We start from the raw sequence: 19,087 nt of genomic DNA, 5'->3' as shown, positions 1-19,087 counted from the left end.
GGAGCCTTGTCTCATAGTTGACTCAAATTTTGTGCCCTCAATGTGACCCTGGAGCTCAGTCCTCACCTCCTCTAGCACCTCAGGGCCATAAGCATCCAGCCTTTCCTCTACCCCCTCATCACCCTTCCCTGAAAAGGTATTTTTCTATTGGTCCCACAGCGGCCTGGCTGTCTCACACAGACACACACCTCCCACCAAACCCAACACAAAGTCCACATATGTGATGCAAGAGCAGCTGTGAGAGCATGCCACAATAACAAAGAAAGGGGTAGAGCTCCACGTTTTCTTTTATAAAAGACAAATTGTTTATTGATTCAGTCCTTCCACTTGCAACCTCTTTGGTAACAGTCGTAACACTTCTAGACCGGGAGAACGCAGTGGAAAGGCCCAGTTCTGTCCTCTCACCGCTTTCAGGAAGCCCTGAACGTGCCTTGGTGAGAGGCCAAAAGCAGGTTTCAAAGCACGGCCAAGGACCTGGCCTCTATGGACACCCCAGAACAGCCCACCATGGCTTGTCGTGCTCACGGGCAGCCCAGAGAGCAGCTCCAGCACCTGTGGGCTGATGACAGCTTAGGATGGCGATGCATGCTGGGGTCGTGGTGCCAAGGCTGGCTGTGAGCTGTGCTTGGAAGGCAGCTTTGATGCACCTCTTGGGACTTCCCGGGCATCAGCCAATGGAGCCAACAACAAGGCAAAACTCACCCCTGGTGGCCTCACAATGAACCAGCAGGGTTGGCCTCCCCCTCATCACACCATCCCAAAGAGAGTAACTGCTGTACTTGGCGTTAGAGATAAACATATATTGATTACACATGGTCATAAAAAAAAAGTAATAATAATAATAATAATAATAATAATACATTTCCTAGAACGTTACTTAAGACGCTTCTGAAACGCATCCAAGCTTCCCCTCCCCTCCCTGTCTTCCCTTATCTATACAGAATAAAGTGCTTCGTTTAGTTTGTTCACACTAGCAGAGCCACCAATACACTCTTAAGTTGGCATGTTTGGGCAACTGATACTGAATGTCATAAAATAATACAGAGCCAAACACCAGGCATGAGAAACTAGTTCTGAGGCAAGTGCTTGGGGTTTCATTCGTTTCCTTCAAGTTCCATGCGACTGAGGTTGTTCTTATTCCTGTTTTTTTTTTTCCTGTTCTTTGAAAAAGTTCTTTCTTTGTAAGTTCAACCCAACTCCGTTGCTGTTGTGTCTCATCAGGCAGGGCTGCGTTTGGGGAAGCTCTCTCTGTCCGTGTGAACCAAGGGCATCTGTCCATCTGTCCTTCCCTCTTGACTTCAGGCAAACCAAGAGTTGAATCAGTGGAGTTGTCTAGCAGCGGATGCTCGTCTCTATTGCACTGTCACAGCCGTTCCCACCATCTGTCAGTCCATCACCTTCCCATCGCGCTTGGGTTATGGCTGTGGTCCGAAGGGCCAGCCGCACCTCATGGACTTTATGAGGCTAACTGGTCTGTGCTACCAGGCTCCTGGGATATATAAAACAAAAACAACCCTCCCTGCCCAGCTCCATCCCTCCCCAGAGTTCAACCGAAGGGAAAATCAAAACCAAATGCCGACAGGTCTGGGGTGCGGGCAGAGCCGTCGGCCGAACGTCGCGTTGGGGTGTATTTGTGAGCTGCATAATGGGAATCAAGCCCCTCTCCACCCTTGCAGTCTGTCGAAGAAGGGATGTGAGAGGTTAAGGTGCAAGAGTTAAAAATAAAAAAATAAAATAAAATATAAAAAGCTTGAACACAACGGGCCCGACTTCCTGTCTCATCCCCCATCTAACCTAAAGGGTGCCAACATGGTCCAACCGGGATGAAAGCGGGACAAGACTCTGTGAGAGTGACTCATTTGAGAACGTTAACGAACACCAGACACGACAGGACACATCAGGGCCAAACAAGTGTGCAGACAAAAGGGCTCGGAGGCCACGCTGGACTCCTAGGAGCTGCCCAGGCCTTGAAGCGGGGAGGGAACAGCAGGGATCTGGTTCTCCAAAGTGCTGTGTGCATGGTCACATCTCAATGTCTCCAAGTGGCTCTCCGGGCGTCTCTTGAAGGGGACTGGAGGTGGTTGAGCTCAGTCGTGAGGCTTCCCATGGATGTGGCGAGGCCTGGCTGCTGTAGGATGAGGGATGGCAAGCGCTCTGCACCTGCTCATCTCACCCGGACCAAACTTGGCTTTGTTAGTTCCAACAAGGAGCTCTCATCCCATGTCAGCATCCAAGTGGGACAGGTCCTTGCTGGGAGAGGATGAGGACAGGGATGGGGAAAGCCACCTCCATGTGAGCGGATAAAGGAGCACGGGCGTGTTGGAGGGAGGATTTATCTGGGGAGAAGTCTACCAGGAAGACAGGCCAATTGGGTTCATCACAAGAGACCACACAGGCAAGGTGAAGTCTCCCCGTGGTACAGGCTCCCATCCCATCTCAAGGCCGAGTGCAAGGGGAAAGAAACACGAGGGAGCCCAAAGGGATAAGGTCTGGGAGGCAGTGGAGGAAGAGACAGCACAGATTGCTCTACCGAGGCCCTCCAGTACCTCCGGGGGCATTACTGATAGCTCCTCCAAAGCAGCCACCTCCCAGGCTGGGTCATGGTCCCTTCAAAAAGTCAACGGCCCCAAGAACTGAGCACTTGTCCCTCATAGGTGGGTGTTTGAGAAAGCTTTGCACCATGCCAGGGTCATGAAGGACGGAAAGTGGCCAAGCTCTTCATACCCATCTGAGAAGGTTACGTACGTTGAGGCAGCTAAGCCATCGCATCCTCCCACGGCTCAAAGGCAGAGGGGAGTGAGGGTGAGGCCCTGCTACTGATCCTGGTACACTGGACCCCAGCCTGTACAGTGACAAGCAAACTGTTGCTACAAAGTGCTAACAACCCATGAGAACAGCAAGCTCTCCAGGGATGTCAGGCATGGGGACACCACTCAGTCATCCAGCAGGGGACACTGGTCACCCAAGCTGTTAGCTCAAACATTATTCTTTCAGAGCAGCCAGCATTCCTCAGACCTGTCTCAATGCACATCCCTGTCCAGCAATGCCCCTGAGCATGATGATGAGTTCTCCTGGCTCTGCACAGACACATTCCTAAGCCCAGTTCAGGAGATGTGCACAAGGGCTTTGCTCATTTGGTCCAGGAGACGAAGCACCAAGACTCCTTGCAGGGCCAGGTGTGATTCACCTTCCCCAGCACCCTGATACCTCCCAGACAGGAGCACACAAGAAAGGGCTCCAGCAGCCCACCCAATGTCCTCTCTCACTCCTGACCACCAAGAAACCTCCTCACCGCCTCCTCTGCAACCTGACTGATATCCACATACATCTGCAGAGCTGCGCTGAGCAGCAAGGAATCCCCTTCCACCCGGGCTGGCACCTCTCTGCCCATGCTGGAGGCTCTGCAGCTCCTGCAGTGCTCCCCAAACGAACCCACAACAGTGACACTGTACCAGAGACCACAGAATCATGGTCAGAGCAACATGTGACATCCCAAGGCAAAGTGCAGCAGCAGGAGACCCAGATTGGACCCCAGCATTCACCAAGAAGACAACAGCAAAGCCTTAATAGAGTTTCAGCTCCTCCCTTACTCAAGACCACAATTCTTCTCTGCTGGCATGAGTAAGCGAAATCAAAGGCTGGCCTCACTTCAGCATCACACAGATCACTGGGAGAGAAACACAAACACAGCGTGGCCAAAGACGTATTAACCCACACCATGGGGCGCCACCAAGCCAACCACAGCCCTCTCTGGCACATCAGTCCCTTCTGATCCCTGTGAAGGACTGCCGACCCTATGGGGAGGCGAAGCTTGGTAGAGCAAAGTGGGCTTTCCTGACATGGCAAGAAAAAGGCCTTGCCTCCACTCTAATGCCTGGGTTGAGACACAGCAGCTCCCAGCCAACACATGGAGCTCACCCACAGGTCGGGTTTATTTGGATTGTTAAGGCACTATTCTGGGCTGATTCTGCCAAGGACCGGTTGCATCCCACTCCTACATCCTGGTGTCATCCACTGGTCCTGAGGCCATCCCAGCTCTCCCAAAGCCACTCTGCAAACACCAGAGTTTCTCCAGAAACCCATCTCTCAATGGGATGAGAAGGGCATCCCAAAGACAAAAGGGCAGCAGGCTGCCCATGCCCCCAAAACACAGCACCAGTGTTGTGCTTTTGTCTGTTGAGAGAAAAACCTGCGCTGGGGGAGGAAGACAAGGAGAGGGCTGCTAGCAAGGCCAGATGATGGCTGTCAATGGGGACACCTGCTTTGCTGCATGCCACCGGGAAGCTAGCACACCTCAACTCTTGGGGAAAGAGCTTGATTGAAAGACCAGCTTTACAGTACAGGGATTCAAGCACCACTAGCTAGATTTCTGCTTATAAACACTGTAGTGCTGGCAGCCCGATGGCACAGCATGGCGTCCCTCTGAGCCCCACCGACCTCTTGACGTGGAGATGAATGCAATGCATAGTGACAGGGCAACCAGGAAGGGCTGGAATAAGCAACTCAGCTGGGGATGGAGCCAGTGGTGCCTGTATCACCTTGCTGGGTCAAATCACTGTCTCTCCCAGTGGGAAAAATGCCTTGGGAGACGCTTTTCTTCCCAGTTTTCCCTATGATGGGGAGTGCTGGTGGAGGGCTGCCAGGGGGCTCCACGGCCAAGATGAAATAGAGAGCGAAGTCTTTTATCTGCACCCTTACATACAGTCCCCCCCTCCACATCTAAGCTCCTTGGGGACTTCTTCCTGCTCCCACTCCCCACAGAGAAAGGCTTTGTGGGGGAAAACAAAAAAAAAAAAAAAAAAAAAAAAGAAAGAAAAATAAACACCAAAACAACCCCAGAACGAGGAGGAGGAGGAGGAGGAATGGGGCAGAGAGCAAGCGAAGCCACGTCTCCCCGGGTGTTTCCAAAGGGCAGAGCAGTCTGTGCAGGGGGAGGGCACCTAGTTGTTGTTTGAATTTATCCTCCCCGCAGGAAACAGGGGAGGCGGGGGTGGTAGATGAGGAGGAGGAGGGAGGGTCTGTGGCAGGGGAGGAAGCAGAGGCAGCGGGGAGACGCCGGGGGGCAGCGGGGCCGGGCTGGCAGCAGGTTGAGGGACCGCTGTGTCCGATGCCAAGGGGTTGCTGACACGGAAGCATTTCTCCTTGTGGGCTTTCAGCATGTTGGAGAAGCGGAAGCGTTGGCCGCAGACGTCGCAGGGGTAGGGCTTCTCGCCCGTGTGGGTCCGGCGGTGCCGCTTCATGTTGGGGCGGCTGGTGAAGCTCTTCCCGCAGATCTCGCAGATGTAGGGCTTCTCACCTGGGTTTTTGGTGGGGAAAAGGTGAGAAGCAGCACTGGATCCTTCCCTCATCCCCACAGAATCTTTGAATCCTTAAGGGCTAGAAAAGATCTCTAAGATCATCAAGTGCAATCCCAACCCAGCCCCACCATGCCCACTAACCATGCCCCTCAGTGCCACATCTCCACGCTTCCTGACATCTCCACGCTTCTTGACAACGATCCCAATCCCCACCCCAACTGTCAAATCCCATCCCAGCAAGCCAGGAGCTCTCACCCGTGTGCGTCTTCATGTGCTCATCGAAGTACTGCTTCATGTTGAAGTCCTTGCCACACCACTGGCACATGAACTGCTTGTGGCCGATGTGGATGCTCATGTGGGAGCGCAGCTGGTACTTGTACTGGAAGCGCTCGTTGCAGTTCTGCAGTGGGGTGGATGAGTGGTCGTTAAGCACAGGAAACACCCCAACATCCCAGCCCACCCTCACCTCATGTGGGAAAAGGACAAAATTGCTTTTTCCCTGAAATAATGCAAATAAGTGACTTTTGGGGTTGCGGAGAAAGACTGTGGATGTCCCATCCCTGGAGGTGCCCAAGGCCAGGTTGGACGGGGCCCTGGGCCGCTTGGGGGGCACCCAGCCCATAGAAGGTGGTTGGAACTGGATGATCATTAAAGTCCCCTCCAATCCAAGACAGACTGAGAGCCTCAGTCTAACTCTAGGGTAGGTGAGGCCTTCAGGAGGGAACACAGAGCATGGGAAAGGGAGGGAACACCCAAACAGCACAAAGGACTGTGAACTGGACTACACTTCCCCAGCTCTTTTGCCCCCATCTGTGAGAAAGCGGGGCATGGGGAATGTGGGGAGCAGGAGAGACCTCACCTCACACTTGAAAGGCTTCTCCCCGGAGTGCTGCAGCGAATGGACCTTGAGGGACATGCTGCGCTTGAAGGACTTCCCGCAGGTCTCGCAGGTGAAGGGCATGTCCTTGGTGTGAGCTGCAGCACAGATGAGCAGTGTCACACACCCTCCCCATGCACTGGCCTCTGGTGGTCCCAAAACTGACACTCAAACTTGGCCAACCCAAAGACATCATCCCAAGAAGACGTGTGGTAGCACCGTGCCACCAATGAACCTGGGGCTCACCACTGACCTTCCCTTTATGCAACCCAGCACAAGATGCTATCTGCCAAAAAAAACACCCTTTTTTGCTCTTTTTTAGAGCCTCTGAGCACAGAGATGTGGCTGCTGTTGCCATCTGTGATTTGCTTTTCAAAGCACAGTGCCGGCACAGGCTCATCCTCTTTTTACATGGGAAGGATGGTTACACTTCAAACCTTCCTTTGATCACTTCTGATGTCTTTTTATTTTTTCTGGTTAAATAAAATAAATGAGATTTCCTGGTGCCACACCTGCTCTGCAGCAGAGAACTGCTCCAAAAGCAGCAATACAGAGCAGAACTACGCTCAGCATTCAGCACTCAGCACAGCAGGGCAAAAAAAAAGCCAAATTTCTATGCTTTTGCTCTGCCATTAAAGAGCTAGCCCAGCCCTAAATTCCCAACATAGCAGCAATAGAAAAATGCTTTTCATCATCAAAAACCCCACATCAGCACCCCCTAATGCAGATCCCCCCCAGTGGGACCCGGCGCCCCCCGCACTCACCAACCATGTGTTTGCGCACGTGGGCCATGGTGTAGAACTTCTTCTCGCAGATCTCGCAGGAGAACTTCTTCTCAGCGTAGCCGTGGACGATCTTGTTGTGCTCATGGAGCGACCAGAGCTTCTTGAAGCCCTTCCCACACGTCACACACTGCAACGAGAGAGGGGCTGGGCAGGGAGGCAGGGGAACGTACCGAGGCATTGCCGGTATTTGGGTTTTGCTTTGGCTGTTGAAAGACAACATCACCACAAAACCTGAAGCTGACAGAACGACAAGCAAGGTTGCCGCAGACCTTGCGGCTTCAAAAGCTCCAAAACCCCATTTTCTGCTCGTTGGCTGGGCTGATGTGGATCCTTCCTTGCAAGGAAGGACACATCCCTTTGGCAATGGATCTAGGAGACTTGCAAAACCTATGGCTCATGCATCAGGGTCTTATTCCCAGCTGGGGATTTTGTGCTTGCACACAATAGAATCATAGAATCATAGAATCACCAAGGTTGGAAAAGACCTCAAAGCTCATCCAGTCCAACCGTTCACCCATTACCAATAGCTCCCACTAAACCATGTCCCTCAACACAACTTCCAGTCTTTCCTTGAACACCCCCAGGCTCGGTGACTCCACCACCTCCCTGGGCATCCATTGCAGTGCCTGACCACCCTTTCTGAAAAGTAATACTTCCTCATGTCCAGCCTGAATCTCCCCTGCCGTAGCTTGAAGCCATTCCCTCTGCTCCTATCACTAATGACACAAGAGAAGAGGCCGACCCCCAGCTCACTACAACCTCCCTTCAGGAAATTATAGAGAGCAATGAGGTCTCCCCTGAGCCTCCTCTTCTCCAGGCTGAACATCCCCAGCTCCTTCAGCCTCTCCTCATATGGCCTGTGTTCCAGACCCCTCACCAGCTTTGTTGCCCTCCTTTGAACACGTTCCAGGGCCTAAAGACATTACATCCGAAAAATCCAACCCCATTGTATCAGCATTAGAAAGCTGCAAGGGATACAGGGAAAAAGGAGAGGCACCAAGCTAAGGTAGCACGACTTTTGTCTTCAGCAGGTATCCCGGCACTAAACGAGCTCTCTGAAATTTGGTATTCATCCCCAAAACTCTACTAGTATCTACGGATTTTGAAAACGCCCATGAATCTCCCGAAATCTATTAACACCCATTAATTCAGAAAACGGCCATTAACGGAGCAAAGCAGACCCCAAACGGGCTCATTTGCACAGCAGAATGACAGGATGTGACAACGTTAATCACTAGCAAAGTCTCCTCCTGGGAATCACAATACAGGTTTGCTGCTGCTCCATCAAGCTCAATGCTTGTCAAGGAAGCTGCCAGGAGAAGCTGCAACCTGTGCCTCCATGGATGGCTTTTCACCTCTGGCATGGGCTGCCTTTGGCTTTTTATCGCATGCCCACTTTTATCACATGCCCAGCTTCTGCACAGGCTCAAAACCCTTTCTGAATTCCAACAGAGAGAGGTGAACCGAAACCAGTGGTGCACGAGATCAGCCTGGAGCTTGGGGAAACAAAAAGCATTGCACAGCCCTTGCTCTGCTGGAGCAGCCTTCATCTCCCCATGTACTCTTGTCCAACTCCTCTTGTCCAATGGGGCTCAGAATATCCCTTCTCCTTGTGAGTAATAAGTGATGCCTAGGAAGCATCTGGCAACAGCACAGCCAAGCAGTATCAGCAAAGCCATGGGGGATTTCATAGGGGATGCAGACAGATTTGCCTCAACCTTCTCCACCCATGCAGGGGAGGAGATGCTCCTTCCAATTCTGCCCTGAATGAGGCTGCAGTACCACGGAAAATATACTATTATGTCATGCTGTCATTTATAGTTAGGTGCCTGGAAGACAAAATGAGGGTCACAGAAGCACTCCCAGCACTCGATTTCTTCATCCTGGCAGGCTTGAACTTCAGCACGAGCAGTTTTACTGGTTCTAAGTAAATATTTCTATAGATCAGAGCAGTTTTATCTCTGCTTTAAGAGATGTTTCGGGACCAGCTTCTGTATTCTCCACTTAAAATGAAAAAGGCTGCAGGGGAATATTAAAATTAAAGACGGAGGAAGGAGATGTAGGGAAGCCCTCATCTGGGACCACGCAGCCCCAAGGGCAGAGCCCTGTGCCCTCAGGCAAAGGACAAGGCAGGTCATCAGATAAATTCTGGCAGGTGAAGAGGAAAATCACACTGGAGAGGGTCAAGAGAGATTCTGAGAACAGCGTGATAAAGCAAAGGGTGAATCCTTATTGAGGCAGCAGGGCAGGAAAGCAGTGATGGGGTCACGGGTGTCAATGGGAAGCGTTCACAGGGAGCAAAGCTGCAGTGAGGGATTGAGAGCCCTCAGGGTGAGATCCGGGGACAAATCAGCAATAGATTTTAGGTGACACAAATAGGGTAAAAGGAACGGTCCTTCCATGGATGTGTTTAACAACTGTCCAACACAGAGACCAAAAAAAATCTCCTTTTCCAACCAGGCCTAATTCCACGCTACACTGATAAAGTTACTCAATATTGTCAGGCTAAATAGAGTGAATTTGGCTGCTATTTATAAAATGCAAAAAGCCTGAGTAAGTGAGAGGTAATGAGCCAAGCCTTCCGCAGAGGGAGGTCACCACAGGGGCAGCCGTGGCTCACCCTGTTCCAAAATGACCCAGAAAAGGGATTAAAAAGGGAGGAGGGAAAAAAAGCAAAGAGGTGACAGCGCTCGCTGATAGCCCCACGTCCACCAGGAAAGCAGCAGAAAGGCGTGAAGAAATGCCCTGGGAAAATCTTTCAGTTGCTTTATGATGAGCTCTGAACCAGGCACCAGCGTGCGAGAGGCGCTGGGCATGGATTCACCGGTCCTGGTTCAGTGCATGCAAAGGCATCCCAAAAAAGCAGGCATCAGAACTGTGTGTTTTTCAGAAGGACACTCCGAAGGGCTTTGTCACCTATTTTATTCGAGATGCAAGCACTGCAGGGCTGCAGTGGCACCCCGGTTGCGTTCCTTTCACCAAGGAGGGGTGCAAAATCCCTCAGAATCCCACCGTTTGATGGAAGGATCATTTGGTGTGAAGCTCTCTAGAAGATTTTGTTCTTTTCTTAACAGCAGCAGAACTGTTCAGAGGGAATTAGAACTTTGCAGGAATGTGCAGTTTTGTGCTCAGCAGGGATGCCTGCCTATCACCCCAGAACTGCACTGATCTAACGGAGGAGATTTGCACGTGCAGACAAGGATCCCATCAGTGCTAGGCGAAGGACAAACAGTCCCTGAGCCTTGCATGGATGTCAAGCGAGTTTGGAAATTTGCTAAATACGTGAGCTAAAGAGCACAAAAGGCAGATTAAAACCACTTACTTATGTCAGCAATTCTTCAAATCAAGCTAAATTGGGTTAAGCCTGGGTGGAACCGGCTGGAGTGCGTCTCCATTGGAGGCTTGCAGTGTTTTATCCAGATTAACAGAACAAACGCAAAGAAAAACTACTCCCCTCAAACCACTCTGCATTTCTACCTGGCTGGCCAAGGGGAAGACACTGTCTGCCAGCACTAATCCTCTGATCCCATGCCACTGTGGGAACCCTCTAAGCTCAAAGACAAGTCACAGGAGAAGCAAGGTTCCCTCCAGTCCACCACATCCACCCACAACATCAAAAGTGTTATCTGCACACAAGACCATGCTATGGTTTGACTGGATGGGATGCTCTCCCCGTTGGGATGTCTTGTCATGGTGGGACATCCTCCTCCTTGGTGGGACGAACCACCTCAGTAGGATGTCCCATCACAGCAGCATCTCCCTCCCCAGCAGGCTGTCCAATCACAGTGAGATGTCCCCCCCCCTTGATGGGATCCCGTCCCCAGCAGGATGCCCCGTCATGGTGGGACGCCCCTTCCCTTGGGGGGTGTCGCTGGGCCGTTGGGCTCACCTGGATGTTCTTCTCGCAGTCGGTCTGATGGTGCAGCAGCAGCTCACTCTCCAGCAGGAAGCGTTTGCCACACTTGTCACAGATCTGCATGCGGCTGTGCGTGACGTTCATGTGCTTCTCCAGGTACCAGCGGTTGTTGAAGACCCGGGGACACTTCTTGCATGGGTAGTGCTGCTTCTCCTCCAGTTTCACCTTCTGGCCCAGCCCGTCTTGCTCTTTCTTCCTCTTCCGCCCTCGTTGCCCTTCCTCTTCTTCCTCTTCCTCCTCTTCTGTCTTGGCCATCTCCTGGGACCGGGTGGCCATGGCAGATTTGGTGGCTTTGGACGCTCGGCTTCCTCTGCGGGTCTGCCCACTCTTTTCCCTTTTCACCTCTGATGCGTCTTCCTCCTCCTCCTCCTCCTCCTCCTCTTCTGTTGTCTCCTCCAGGTCTTCCTCCTCACTGTGCTCCTCCTCTTCCTCCTCACCCACCTCTGCATCCTCCTCTTCCTCCTCCTCCTCATCCCCTTCCTCGTTCTCCTCCTCCCCATCCTCCTCTGTGTCACGTCCGTCTCCGTCGGGCCGCCCCATCACAGCCGCCTCGCTGGCGGCCGCCTTCCCCTCCATGCCCTTCGAGACATTGAGCGTCTGGTTGTTGAGGTTCACCTCCACGATGATCTGCTCCCGGTTGTAGGAGCTCTGGCTGTCCAAGTCCTCCTCGGATTCCTCACCCTCCACCTTGCAGACAGCGCCCGGACCTCCATCCTTCTCCTCCTTGTAGTACTGCTTAGCCTGTCCTGGCGGCAGCGGCCCACCACCCGCCCCATCCTCCACCCGCACCGAGTAGGGGTCAGTGCCCTCCCGGGCGTAGATTTTGGGGTGAGGGGTGTCCACCTCCTGCTTGATCTCACAGTAATACGGAGGAGGGCCAGCACAGCCCTCGGCAGGCAGGGCCATGTCTGCAGCCAGGCTGAGCGAGCGCGTGTCCAGCAGGTCCTGGCAGGAGGACGCGATGTTGTTCATCTGCAGCACGGCGGCCGCGTTCAGCACGTCCTGCACATTGCAGGAGTTGACGAGGAGCTTGGAGGTGTAGATGAAGTTGAGGATCTGCTGGAGGCCCTGAGAGGTGAGGGCCTCCAGGGAGAGCTCCACGCGTTGCAGCTGCTTGTTTTGGGTGAAGAGGGAGTGGAAGAACTGGCTGTAGGCTGCCAGGACCCCCTTGTGCGCCGGGAAGATGCTCTTGTGCTGCACCAGCACGATGTCCACGTCGCACAGGTCCGGCTGAAAGAGGCGCTGCTCGTTCAGTCTGTCCATCAAACACGTGAAGTGGAGGGCTACATCCTCCACCAGGGAGTACTCGGCTGAAGGGTAGTCAGTTGTCTTTTCGACTATCAGCTGTGGGCAGGAAGGAGATAAAACTGTTCAAAAAGGCTTTTTCCCCAGGAAAAAAACCCGCCCAGCCATGCCACCCATCCCTGTCCATCTGTCCCGGGTCAGAGATGACAACCAAGAGGCTCCACCTCCAGACTAAGCTTGGGAATGCCAACCAAGAAGCTTCATCTTGGGGACACCAGCCAAAAGGCTCTACCACCAGACCCAGCCTGGAAACGTCAGCCAAAATCCTCCGCCACCCGACTATGCTTGGGGACACCAACAAAAGAGGCTCTACCACCAGGCCCAGCTTGGGGATGCCAACCAAAATGCTCCACCATCAAATTAAGCTTGGGGACACCAACCAAAGAGCTTCACTACTATGCTCAGCTTGGAGATGCCAACCAAAAGACTCAATCAAGAAGGAGAAAATTTGCTGTGAGAACAGGCTGAAGAGCCACAAGCACTTGTCAACAGCCCCTCAGTGCAGGTGGGAAGCACTGTGGCCACCCCATAGCCTGGTGGAGGCCAAAGCCTCAACACTCACGGACAGAAGACGTCATGCAGGACAGGGGCACTTTAATACATCCTCAGCCTCCTGAATCAGATGGGGTGGGAGCTATGGTGGGGATATTCACCAGTTCTAGGCAATGGATGAGATGCCTTCCACCTAGCAAGGAAGCAATTAGGATTTTAAACTTCCCCATTCCTACAACACAATTACATAAAATCCCACGACACTTGGGTTACGCTCTCAGACAGCAGCCCCTGGGCGGTATATCTCCTACCTCTCTTCCTCCCATGAGGCCAAGGACCCACAGGTGAATCCATGGGCACTTCCCATCACCCTACACCGAGCAAATCCCCAGCTGAGCACACGAGCACGTTAAGCACACGGCCCTTAAAAGCAATCTCCGAACTGCTCCATGTGCTCTGACTCACGTTGCCATTACTCACCAGGACGATTTATGCCCCCCCCTTCCCCTCTTTTTTTTTTCTTCTTTTTTTAAATTAAACTTTCATCTTATAGTTGCCTCGGGAAAGGCAGCAACCAGAACAATCCAAGCCTGGAAATGCTGTGAGCGCTGGGGCTGCTGCCCAGTGATTTAACTCTACCTGCACGTGCTTTTGCAGGGCACAGACCCCAGGACCCTCACCCACCGTCCTATGGAGACCCAAACTTTCTTTTCCCTTGTTTTCCATGCTGAGCACCCAAGACAAGAGGCACGGATGGATACGGCCCTGTGAATGCTCTCTGTCCTGCTATGACTCCCTGTGAGAGGGGCTGGGGTGCAGTGCAGTGATATGGGGGCAGTGCTTCATCCTGCACCCTCTGCACCAGAAGACTTTCCCAGCTGATACTTTTTCTGGGACAAACAACAGTTCTTGATCAACTGAATGATTCCAGCAGGACACATTCTGTCTTTTTTTCTTTTTTTTTTTTTTTTTGTAAGCCAAAGGCAAAAACATACCAGAAAAATGCTTAAATAACAAAAAAGGGTGTTTTCTTCTTTGTTTTCTCAACAAACAAACAAAACCCCTCCTCCACCCTGCTAAAATTTTTCATTTTCCTCTGAATTTCTGCTCTGCAGCCATCCATCTCGGCAACTCAGCAACCCTGGCACAGGGCAGTCCCAGCAAACACTTATGTCCTTGAGAAAAGGAGGAGAATGCAGCTCTGCTCCCAGCTCTGCAGCAGGGCAAGGAAGTGGGGAAGGTATATATGATGGATATTTTTGTTATAAAATGCTGCATCCCAGCTGGTGTATCTATCCATCCATCTACCAACCAATGAAACACCCATCCATCCATCAACCAACCAAACATCCAGCCAGCCACCCATCTGTTCATCTACCCACCCGCACATTCATCCTCCCATCCATGCCCCCATCCACCCATCCACTCATCCCTCCATCCGTGCCCCCATCCATCCACCCACTCTTCCCTCCATCCATGCCCCCATGCACCTATCCATCCATCCACTCATCCCTCCACCCACACCCCCATCCACTCACCCACCCATTCATCCCCCCATCCGTGCTCCCACCCCTCCATCCACCCATCATCCCTCCATCCACCTGCCGACCCACCCGTCCATCCATCTGTCCCCTCTGCTCTCTAACCCTTGTGACTGCCAAGGACACGTCGACGGAAGGAATTTGGATGGCTCGGCTCCTCCAAGCGAATTGAAAAAATGATGATATAATGAAAATCACTGTGAACGTTGAAGAAACAGCAAGCTTTCAACCGAGCAGTCTGCTGCTTGCCAGGGACTCTCCCGCCTTGATTTCACTCCAAAAAAAGCCCTACATTTGGGTTTTGCCTTTAGCATTTGCAACACCGGGTGCACCTCGCTTTGCTCCCAATACAGGATGCCATGAGTCCACAAGGTGTGCAGTGGAAAAACGGGTGCAACACCGGGGAAATGGGGTCCTCTGAGCAGCATCGCCTCCGCTGCAGCCCAGTCTGAAAAACAAACGTTGGCTTTTTGCTCCAGATTGAGGCATTTTTGGCAAAAAGGGGCTGACCCCTCACCCAGCGCCGGGTCCTGCCAGGCAGCTCTAATCAGTCCCAGCAGCGGCGAGGACAATGCGTGTCTTGGCCGCGTCCCGCCAGTGACTTCAGCCCGGACTTGTCAGCAGGAGGGTTTGCTTTTTATTGCTATCAGATGCTTTCGTGCTCTTGCCCGGAACTGGAGTCCCAGCCAAGCCCTGAGTCGCATCAGAGAGGCACCCATGGGGGTCACATCCCCGCCTCACCCCCAAACAACCCCCCCCCAGGGCTGCATCAGCACAGGGGATCGATCCCACAACCCCTTCAATGTGCTAATCATGCATATATACACATAGTTTAACAGAAAAAACAAATCATATTTTTGCTCTTTTCTGCCATCACGGCTTTGGCTTGCTGGCAGCTCACGTCGCTTTGGTTTAGTTTTGCAAGAGGCCCAGCCTGGTGGGAACAAGTCTCATTTTGCGTCCCCATCTCCATCTCCACCCCCACCTTCATTCCCAACCCCACCTCCATCTACAACCTTAACCCCAATCCAATCTCCAATCTCAATCTCAAACCCAATCCCATTTCCAACCCCAATCCTGACCCCGTCTCCAATCTCCATCTCCAATTTCCAGCCCCATCTCCACCCCTGTCCCTGTCTCCAATCTCCATCCCGTCCTCATCTCCAATCCTTGTCCCCACCTCCAACTCCGACCCCAACCCTGTCTCCATCTCCAAAAACCCCATCCCCAGTCTCCAATCCCTATCTCCAATCTCCATCACTGACCCCAACCCCATCCCCATCCCAAACTGGGGATCCCACCGGGTGCCCCCATTCCACTGGACGCTCACACCTTCTCCTTTTCCCAAACTCTCCCAACCAACCAAAGCCGTCACCGAACCTCTGCCTTCCCCAGCACCGAGCAGAACCCCATAGGGATTATTCGAAAGCGGCGGGGCCGTGCTCTCCCCACCCTGCTGGGCCAGCCGGCGCCTACAGCCAGCCCCCCCCCGCGCCGACGCTTCCCTCCAGCTCTATTTTAAGAGCATTTCCAACCAGTGCTGCCAAAGCCCCGTCCCGAAACAGCCCACGGGGAGGATGCTGGGGGCATGCGGGGCCCGCAGTGCTCACACGTTTTTTTTATTACTCCTATTTTTTCGTGCGCAAGCCCCTGTTTCCTTCCTTTCCCTTCAAAGCAACCTCACTGCTACCCTCAGCCAGAGCACAGCAGCAGGATGTGGGCAGAGATAAGGGCCGTGCGGGAAGCGCGGGTGATGCTCACTGGACCGCAGGGAGCCGCAACTGGGCCAGGGAAGCAGCAGTGCTATGTAAACACAGCCTGCCTTGAACGCAGCTCTGCTTTGGGAATTCCCTTCCATTTTTTCACGCCCCCCAAAATCCCCCAAAACTCAGTTCTCCTGTGCAATCATCCCCGCAGGCGTTCAAGGCCAGGCTGGATGTGGCTCTGGGCAGCCTGGGCTGCTGGTTGGTGACCCTGCACACAGCAGGGGGTTGGAACCAGATGAGCACTGTGCTCCTTTGCAACCCAGCCATTCCATGATTCTATGAATCTACTTTTTGGTAGCATTTTGCAGCTGCTGAAGCACTGAATGTTGACCTTCAATATTAAACTGCAGTAAGGAAAAGCGCTCTGATAAGTAGCTCAGGATGTTGCCTCTATCTTGCTTGTCAAAAATAATTAAAACCTACCTGCGATTTGGACAATGCTGTGTTTTGAGGAGAAAGTGCTTTGCTGAATCCCTGTTTGATGCCACACTTCTGCTAAAGAAAGGAACGGCACTAAAACCTATTGTTGTAGAATCTGCATGACACAAAACTGCATCACTGAGATGATGCTAACCGGTGCGCTGGCACCGTGGGGTTTCATCCCTACAATCTGCCCTCAGGTTCCTATTCCTATCACTTGCCCTGTGCCCGTGGATGAGATTGGCACCCTCCCTTCTCTGGCTTTGAGAGCAGATAATGCTAAAAACAGTGCAAAGCTCATGGGAACGAAGCCACCCCATGACCTGCAGCACTGCTGAGCAGCTAAAAAAAAAAAAAAAAACACAAGAAATGCCACCAAAAAACTCAGGACACATCCCCAAAAGCCATAAAACCACCCAAACTCCAGAACTGTCACCAAAAAAACATCACCAGGAACCCAAGAAACCACTGGGTTTTGGATCGTGGCTATGCACAGAAGCCCTGTGTTGGAGGAAGTCTCTCCCCACCGTGCCCTTCTCTATCTCCTCCCTTCACCAGCACTCTGGTACAGCTCCCATGCATTGCATTCACACCATTTTCTGGAAAAAACCAAGGGCAGAAGGCTGCCAGAGCATCCCTGCTGCATCCCTCCCATTGCAGGGCTGGTTTGGGATTTCAAGGTCCATTCACAAAAACAAGCAGCAAGAGAAAGCAGTAGAGAGCCCAACTGTGGCACCCCGTCCATGGGGATGCTCTGGGGCATGAGGTGGGAAAGGTCCAAAGGGTTTGGCCCCATTCCTTCAGGCCACCAGCGCTTCCCCTGCCTCCAATCAGAGTTTTCCCCCTGTTTGAAGGACGGAGCTCCATGCTGGCAGTGGACATATCGATGTGGGCGATGCTCCCAGTGCCCATCCCACCACAGGGCATCGGGCACCCAAAAAAGAGCTCTGCGCCGCCCCAAAGACAACCAAGTTCGGGATTTTGAGGGCAGCCAAAAACTTTCCAGGCTCATTTTCCCCTTGTTCGGTTTACTTTTTTTGCGGGATGCTTTATTTCCTAGAAGCCAGCACCCACATTGCCAGAGAACCATCTGGAAAGCCAGCAGCAGGACCAGCCCCGGAGAAGGGATCGGGGACGGCTCATTCCCCATCCCTGGGCCCCGCACAGAGGCTGGGTTGTGGGGCCTCCGCACAGGGGAGCCGGAGCCGCTGCTTAAGGGCTGTTTGTGTTTGGGCTTCTTGATTTTTATACTTTTTTTTTTAAAAGCTTTTTTTCTGCTTCTCCTTTCGAGTATAGAGATGCAAAGCTACAGCGATGCCCCGGCTATGGCAGCACCCACACCTGTCCCCCACGAGGCACACCAGAGATGCTCTTTTGGAGCACACTGCTTGCAAATAGGATGCATCCCTCGGGGTAACGCTCTGTGCCACCAAGTGTGTGGCCCATGGGAGACCCCAACGGGGGAGAGATGGGTGCTGGGGATGCACACGCATAAAGCCACCGCCTCTGCCTTGCTGCTCTGCCTGAGGAAAAACAAAAGGAAGGAGGATGAAGGGAGGAAATGAGGACAAACCCCAGTGCTAACCTCTCCGGCTGGGCTGTGGGCCAAGTGGCTGCACCAGGTGCTGGATCCAGCTGCTGTCCAGCCCGGTGCAAGATGCTGGCACAAGGGAGTCAGGGACGCAGCACACGTGTCCCCACGTCACCATGCTATGGAGATGTGGGGATGGGAAGTGCATGAGCATCCCTACCACGGGATCCAGCTGATGTTCCCAGTCCTATGCAGAAATCTCCACAAATTCCACTCGAATGGATGCTCCCAAGCGTGATGGATTTGGGCAGGGGGATGGCAACGTCACCCTTCCCAGTGTCACCAAAGCTTCTCATCCCTCACCCTTCCCCTAGAGCCAACCCAACCTCGTGGGCACTGCTGCTCCTCTGCCACCTCCAGCACTGACCCAGGGCCTGAGCCAGCAGTCACTGAGATCTACTCTCCAGCACCCAAAAACCCAACGCTGTTCACACCTGGCCCAGGCCCCACAACTGTCTGAAAGGTCCCAGTCCCAGCCACAGTCCTGCTACCAGAGTTCCTCCGGTCCTTCTGTCCTCCCATGGAGGTTCTGTGCTGCAATTAAGCCTCCTGTCCATCCCAGATGTGCTGACACCCCCATCCTGGCCCCGTTACCCCAAATCATCCCAGGTTGGCCCCAAAGCGTCCCTGACAAGAGACAGCAGGGATGGCCCCACCGCTCCAGTGAGGCTATAGGTCACACCAGGTCACATCAACTGATGAAGGGCATGGAGACAAGACCTCAAATGTTCCCAATGGTCTTAAGAGACAGCAGGGCTGACCCTACAGCTCCAATGGGACGATCCATCACACTGTCCTGAAAAGGGGGAGATACACTGAGCTAGGAGGTGGGAACAAGACCAGGCTGCCCAGGGCTCCATCCAACGTGGCCTCCAACACCTCCAGGGATGGGGCATCCACAGCCTCTCTGGGCAGCTGTTCCAGCACCTCACCACTCTCACAGCAAGGAACTTCACTGAGCCCCCAGATGGCCTCAATGAGAGAGATGGGGATGGCCCTACAGCCCCAGAGGGGGTGACCCAACACCAGGTCGCACCGCCTGATGAGGGGCATGGGGACAAGACCCCAAGTGGCCACAGTGAGAGACACGAGGAACG

General features: G+C 53.1%; 1 protein-coding gene across 1 annotated transcript; it reads right to left on the bottom strand.

The window, feature by feature from the left end:
* Positions 1 to 281: 281 nt before the first annotated feature.
* On the bottom strand, positions 282 to 14,334 carry ZBTB47 (zinc finger and BTB domain containing 47). Its single transcript, XM_042809270.1, has 6 exons — positions 14,286 to 14,334; positions 10,849 to 12,219; positions 6,939 to 7,086; positions 6,157 to 6,272; positions 5,553 to 5,697; positions 282 to 5,296 (listed from the first exon to the last, which is right to left on the bottom strand). Exons 1-6 carry the CDS (start codon positions 14,295 to 14,297, stop codon positions 4,941 to 4,943), a joined length of 2,148 nt encoding a protein of 715 aa, XP_042665204.1. The 5' UTR covers positions 14,298 to 14,334; the 3' UTR covers positions 282 to 4,940.
* Between the last annotated feature and the right edge of the window lie 4,753 nt (positions 14,335 to 19,087).

The sequence above is a fragment of the Centrocercus urophasianus genome, unplaced genomic scaffold (genome assembly GCF_019232065.1).
Source record: "Centrocercus urophasianus isolate 14NV4802_14NV808 unplaced genomic scaffold, USGS_Curo_1.0 seq_1143, whole genome shotgun sequence".
NCBI lineage: Eukaryota > Metazoa > Chordata > Aves > Galliformes > Phasianidae > Centrocercus > Centrocercus urophasianus.
The sequence above is the reverse complement of the archived record's forward strand: the minus strand, read 5'-3'. Positions and strand labels throughout refer to the sequence as shown.